General features: G+C 35.0%; 1 protein-coding gene across 1 annotated transcript in view; it reads left to right on the forward strand.

The window, feature by feature from the left end:
* MSH4 (mutS homolog 4) overlaps positions 1–5580 on the forward strand; it is a 58770-nt gene extending 53190 nt beyond the window's left edge. Inside the window, exon 14 of the mRNA XM_015566186.1 lies at positions 5386–5580. Coding sequence (XP_015421672.1) covers positions 5386–5580 — 195 coding nt within the window. The remainder of the gene's footprint in view (positions 1–5385) is intronic.
* Positions 5581–6811: the final 1231 nt, after the last annotated feature.

Here is a 6811-nt window from a genome sequence, read left to right on the forward strand (position 1 = left end):
AGGCTAGAGGGAGAAATGCGCACAGTAGGAACTAGAGCCTCAGAGAAAGACTGCCCCCCAAAATTCGTGGCTGTTGGGATCAGTGTAGCCCTCGAATGTGGAAGGGGGTTCACAGGGCTGCTGGCAGAAGGGGATTCTAGATATTAACCCACAGCTGGATTGGACCCAGAAAGGCAGCCTGAAGTACTTTACCGACCACGCAGGGTGGTGCACAGAGTCATGCGCAGAGCCAGAGTAGAGAGGCCTTTTAGCCCAGGATATTAAGACAGAAACACTGCCACCCAGGGGCTGTAGCAGAAATTGTAAACACAACTAAAAAGGACTGAGAACCAAAGAGAGCAGAGAGATCCGCCTGCTTGAAAATAGGGTGTGGCTTACGACACCAGGGAACTTCAATACTGTGCTGACTACCTGCCAAGCAGAAAAGTGGAGGAAGTGAACCACCCTCACTACTTCACATTTTTATTTTTTACCTTTTACTTAAGAAACACATTTTTTTTCTCTCACTTGATTTTTACCTTACTTTTATTATATTTTTAACTGTTAGTATTAATACTATTATTTTACCCTTTTTAAAAAGTTTTATGTTATTTTTTCTTTATTTTATTTTATGATTAGTGTTATGCATTCTATTTTGATTTTCCCTTTAGCATTATTTTACTCTATCTCAATTTTTCCTTTATGCCAACACTCTCTTTATCACTTTCCCCCTTTTTTTGTCCTGTTCTCTTACCCTGTTCCTGCTTTAATTTTTCTCTACCCTTTCTTTTTACTCCCTGTTAAAAATTGATATCACTCACACATCTAATTTCCTCTCCCCTGCTCCAAACCCATACACACTTCTCTCTTCACTTTCTTCACTATATAAATTCTTTTTCTTTTTTTGCATTTTTCTTTCTTTCTGTCTTGTTGTTGTTTGTTTGATTATTGGTTAGTTTTTTTGTGTGTGTGTGTTTTTGCTTCTGGTTTTCCTCTCCTCACTTGTTCTCTTCTTGTACTAATTTTCTTTTCTTGTATTTAGTTTTTAACTTTTATTCTTATACAGCCATTCTCTTTCTAACTCCTCTATACTGAATTGTGGCTATTTACCAATTCATTCAATTCATTGACCTTAACTTCTGGAAATAAGCTCTGCTTCCTCAAAGTATTTCCCCATTCAATCAATTTCTTGACCTTGCCTCCTGGAAATAAGCTCTTTCTCCTCAGATTCATCTGGGTGTTTGTTGTTTGCATTTTTTGGATTAGTTGTTTTATTGGCATTTTCCCTCATATACATATTTTTCCCTTCCTTTTTTTTTCTCATTTCTCTTACATTTTTTCCTTTTCTCAATATCATTTTTGCACTCATATCTATTCCCTAATTCTCTTTTCTTTGGTGGTCACCTTTATTTAGGGGTATTAGTATTGTGAATACATTTGTGTTTGGTGCCCTGTGCGATGTGTCTCGTTGTCTTGTATTTTGTGCCTTTAAGTCAATGCAGAAGAGAGAGAGCTACATAACCAGAAACCCTGAGAGGAGTGATCATAGGGAGACAAAAAAACAGCCCACATAAGAAAGAAAAGGAGGAATCGCCAGAAAAGGAAGTGAAATGGAGTCAAGGAATATGTCAGAGAAAGAATTCAGAGGAATAATCATAAGGTTGCTGAAAAGGATGGAAGACAAATTAAATAATATGTGTAAAAACCAAGAGCAAATGAAGAAGAACCAAGAAGAGATGAAAAATGACATTACTGCAATAAAGAACTCAATAGAAAGCATCAACAGTAGACTAGAAGAAGCAGAGGACTGCATCAGTGAGCTAGAAGGCAAGGTAGGAAAAAATACCCAAGCAGAGCAGCATCTAGAAAAAAAACTTAAAAAAACAGGAGGAGAGCCTAAGGGAACTTTGAGCCAACATGCACCAAAACAACATTTGCATAATAGGGATGCCAGAAGGAGAGGAAATTGAGCAAGGTATAGAAAACCTGTTTGAAAAAATAATGACAGAAAACTTCCCTGATATCTGGAAACAAAAACTCACACAAGTCTAAGAAGCTCACAGAGTCCCAAACAAGATGAACCCCAAAAGATCAACTTCAAGAAACATTATAATTAAATTGGCAAACACCAACAACAAAGTAAGAATCTTAAAGGCTGCCAGAGAGAGACAGAAAGTTACCTACAAAGGATCTCTCATCAGTCTATCGACTGACTTCTCAACACAAACACATCAGGCCGGAGGGAATGGAATGAAATATGCAAAGTCATGCAAAGGAATGATCTGAATCCAAGAATGCTGTACCAAGCAAAGCTATCAATCAAAATTGAGGGTGAAATCAGGAGCTTCATAGACTAAAAAGGACTAAGGGAGTTTATTACCACCAAACTATCAATGCAAGAAATGCTAAAGGGCCCTAACTGGTTGGCTCATTGGATAGAGCATCAGCCTGCAGATTCAAGGGTCCCAGGTTCTATTCCGGTCAAGGGCATGTGCCTTGGTTGTGGGCACATCCCCAGTGGGGAGTGTGTAGGAGGCAGCTGAATCAATGTTTCTCTCTCATGAATGTTTCTAACTCTTTATCCCTCTCCCTTCCTCTCTGTAAAAAAACCAATAAAATATATTTTTTAAAAAAGAAATGCTAAAGGGTCAGCTGTAAAAAGAACAAATAGGAAGGGGAGAAGGAACACAGGCATAAAGAACAAAAATGGCGACAAACAAGTACCTATCAATAATCACTTTAAATGAAAAAGGATTAAATGCCCCAATAAAAAGACATAGGGTAGCTGAGTGGATAAGAAACCATGATCCATATATCTGCTGTCTACAGGAAACCCACCTCAGAACAAAGGACTTATACAGACTGATAGTGAAGGGATGGAAAAAGGTTTTTCAGGTGAATGGAAATGAAAAAATAGCTGGGGTAGCAATACTTATATCTGACAAATTAGACCTCAAAGTGAAGGCCATAACAAGAGATAAAGAAGGCCACTTCATAATACTAAAGGCAGCAATTCAACAAAAAGATACAACTCTGATAAACATATATGCACCCAATACAGGAGCACCCAAATACATAAAAAAACTTCTGGAGGATATCAAGGGAGAGATTGACAGCAATACAGTCATAGTAAGGGACTTTAATACCCCACTAACACCACTGGAAAAATCATCTAAACAAAAAATCAGCAAAGAAACATCAATCCTAAATGACTCACTAGATCAGATGGAATTAATTGACATCTTCAGAACATTCCACCCCAAAGCCACAGAATATGCATTCTTCTCAAGTGCACATGGGTCATTTTCAAAGATAGACCACATATTGGGGAACAGGCAAATTCTCTTCAAATTCAAGAAGATAGAAATCATATCAGGCATCTTCTCAGATCACAATGGCATAAAACTAAAAATCAACTGTAATAAAAACAATAAAAAAATCAAACACCTGGAGGCTGAATAGCATGCTTTAAAACAATGATTGGGTTACCAAAGAGATCAAAGAAGAAATAAAAAGCATCATGGCAACAAATGACAATGAAAGCGCGACAATCCAAAATCTATGGGACACAGTGAAAGCAGTCTTCAGAGAGAAGGTCATAGCTGTACAGGCCTACCTCAAAAAACAAGAAACAATGGCAGTAAATTATCTAACCCTACAACTCAAAGAGTTAGAAACAGAGCAACAAGAAAAGCCCAGCGTAAGCAGAAAGAAGGAAATAATAAAAATCAGTGCTTACTACCCCAGCCTTACACAACATTACTTAACTATATAACCTACATTTCTGCCATATTTAATTGTCATTTTGTTGCTCTGACCTGATTGTATAACTAACTTCCTTCCTTCCTTCCTTCCTTCCTTCCTTCCTTCCTTCCTTCCTTCCTTCCTTCCTTCTTTCCTTCCTTCCTTCCTTCCCTCCTTCCTTCCTCCTTTCTCTTAAAAAAACCTTTCTCTTTCTCTCTCTCTCTCTCTCTCTCTCTCTCTCTCTCTTATTTATAAATATCTTAAAGTTAAATTTATTGATTTATTGGGTTGACATTGGGTAATATTATATAACTGTATGCTTTTAATGTGTCTTCTCTAGGTGTTTCCTTTGTCCAGAATATCCTTCCTTCTAAGCTTTTCTTGTCTATCAAGATTGATTCCAAATACCCTATCATATTCAAACTTTTCTTTATCTGAGCTCTTCTTCGTTTGAGCATTTTGTATTCTCTAATGGGACTCATCATAATTACATCATTAGTTGCTTATAAATATGTCTTTTACATTATAGGACTGATCTTGAGTTCATTATCATATCAGGTAGACATTTTTGTGTCTCCTATAGGTATACTAGTAAATACAAGGTATGGGACTCAGAATATAGATAACAATGGATATTCAATAACTATTTGTTATTTAAATAATAAACTGATAGTTGATCAATGTATTAAATAGGTACATGGGTAAATATATGATAATCTTATTCTACTCACAAAATCATATTTATTTTTCCTATAGTGAAAGTAGAATAATATCTGGAATTGCTTGCTATTAGGAAAGAGTTGAGGGATTTTATTTCCCTTAGTAAAAGAAACTCACTAAGACTTTGCATACACAGTTAACATTGAAAATGCTGGTTCCCCTATCTAGGTCAGGCAAGAAGTGAATGAAGGACTTTCTAGCTGTACCTCCAACCCTGAAGTATTATTCAAGGACTGAATATATAAAGATCTTACAAAGAATTCAAAAATTGCCATTATAAACATTATTTCTTGGGTATCCTTAAGTAGTTTGTTGAAAATCAAGGCATAATTCTAAGTAGCTAATTATGTTGCTTATTTTTAAATTGTAATTTGCCTTTCAGGCAGTATTTTCTCTTAGGCTCTAGCAGTTTCTATGTGTGAACTCTCTTGAGGGACAAGCAGTTTATTGATGACCCATTCTTTCCACCAGCTTATCTGTTGGGGGATTAATATAGGAGATAGCAGAGTGGTACTCTTGGGTGACAATTAAAATTATGAATATTGAATAGCAATGAGAAGTGCTCTTTTTCCATACCTTTTTAATGAGAAAATGTTTGTAGAACATAACTCTGGTGGATTTTCTATTGCTTTCTGGTTTTGTGTTGAGATAGTTGACCTACTTAGCAGATTTTTCTTTTAATTGAAAAGTGATTTTCAAGGTTATAAGGATCTGTCATAAAGTTGTAAATACTCTTGAGAATTTTTATTCTCCAAAATAATATATCTTTATTTCTTCTCATATATTCTTGCTAGTTGGATGGAATTGATTTAGCTGAAGGGATTTGCTAACCCATGAACTCTATATTTCTATTAAAAGATATAGAAAATTACTAGAATTTTAATATTAGAATCATGGTAGTCATATTTTAAATTACATATATATGTATTTTTTCAATGATAGCAATATCAAAGAAGTACTCCTGAGATGGAGAGACAGAGAGCGGTGTACCATCTAGCTACTAGGCTAGTTCAAACTGCTCGAAACTCTCGGTTGGATCCAGACAGTTTACGAACATATTTAAGTAATCTCAAAAAGAAGTACGAAGCAGAGTTTCCCAAGGCTGAGCAAGTTTCAGGAAGGACTGAAGAAGAATAACAATTCACATCTTATAGAATTCATTTTTCCCAAGAGCAAAAGAAGATATTTTTATAATTTTATATTTTAGTTGACAATTACTTTATATTAACCTTAGAACTATCATTCTCTATGTATTCTGTTTAAGAAAATATTTGTTATTTTTGCCTAACAATGAGAACAATTTAAAGGATTGATTTTTAGGCGGAAAAAGTATGAGATGATACTTTTCTTTTTCATTTATGAAAACTTACATTATTATTTTAAGTTTATTGGTAAAGTTATGGTTTAAGATGTTATTACAAATATTTTAGTTTAAAAAAACAAGTTTCTTTTTATGTCTGGAAACTTATGTGAGTTTTTTACACTCTACTCTAAAACAATAATACCTTATGTCTCAATAAATTTTTACTTAGTATCCAAAATTCTAACACTGGATGCTTCTGAAATTAGTTAGAATGATATTGGGAATTTTAAAGTATTCTTTTTGATATTCAGTATAGTTTATATTTGTGAAAATAAACACATAGGTCTGTGTAATGCAGGGAGTGTTTCCCAATAGCCAGGTGTGCCATTTTGTACTCACCAACCTCTCTTTTTTTTTTATATTTTCATTTTTGGCCATTTTAGGTGAGTTAACCAAGGCTGCAGAAAAGTAATATCAATTTCTTTTTATTTTTAAAAATATTTTATTGATTTTTTACAGAGAGGAAGGGAGAGGGATCAAGAGTTAGAAACATCGATGAGAGAGAAACATTGATCAGTTGCCTCCTGCACACCTCCTACTAGGGATGTACCCACAACCTAGGTACACACCTTTGACTGGAATCGAACCTGGGACCTTTCAGTCTGCAGGCCAACACTCTATCCACTGAGCCAAACCAGTTAGGACATAATATCAATTTCTTTACCTCATTTCTTGCTTCACAGAGAACATTCTATAGAACTATTTTTCCATAGGCGTGTGACTTACACCACCATTTTAGAATTTACCCACAGGTCATTGTTGTTTCATAAATGGACAAAATAAAATGAAAGACCGTCAGTTGTTCAGTAACTGTAAATTGCTGCTGTCTTCTCAAACACCTTATTTTTACAGTTCATCACAGTAAATGACTTATTTATATAATCTCAGCCCAGAGGCCTAAGATAGAGAAGTTATTTTTTTCTTGGACAATTAAGTTTTTGGAACTCAGGGTATACATTCAATAGTCTTCAGAATTAATAGTAATTTGGCCAAAAAAATTATTCA

Source organism: Myotis davidii, unplaced genomic scaffold (genome assembly GCF_000327345.1).
Source record: "Myotis davidii unplaced genomic scaffold, ASM32734v1 scaffold602, whole genome shotgun sequence".
In the NCBI taxonomy this organism is placed as follows: domain Eukaryota; kingdom Metazoa; phylum Chordata; class Mammalia; order Chiroptera; family Vespertilionidae; genus Myotis; species Myotis davidii.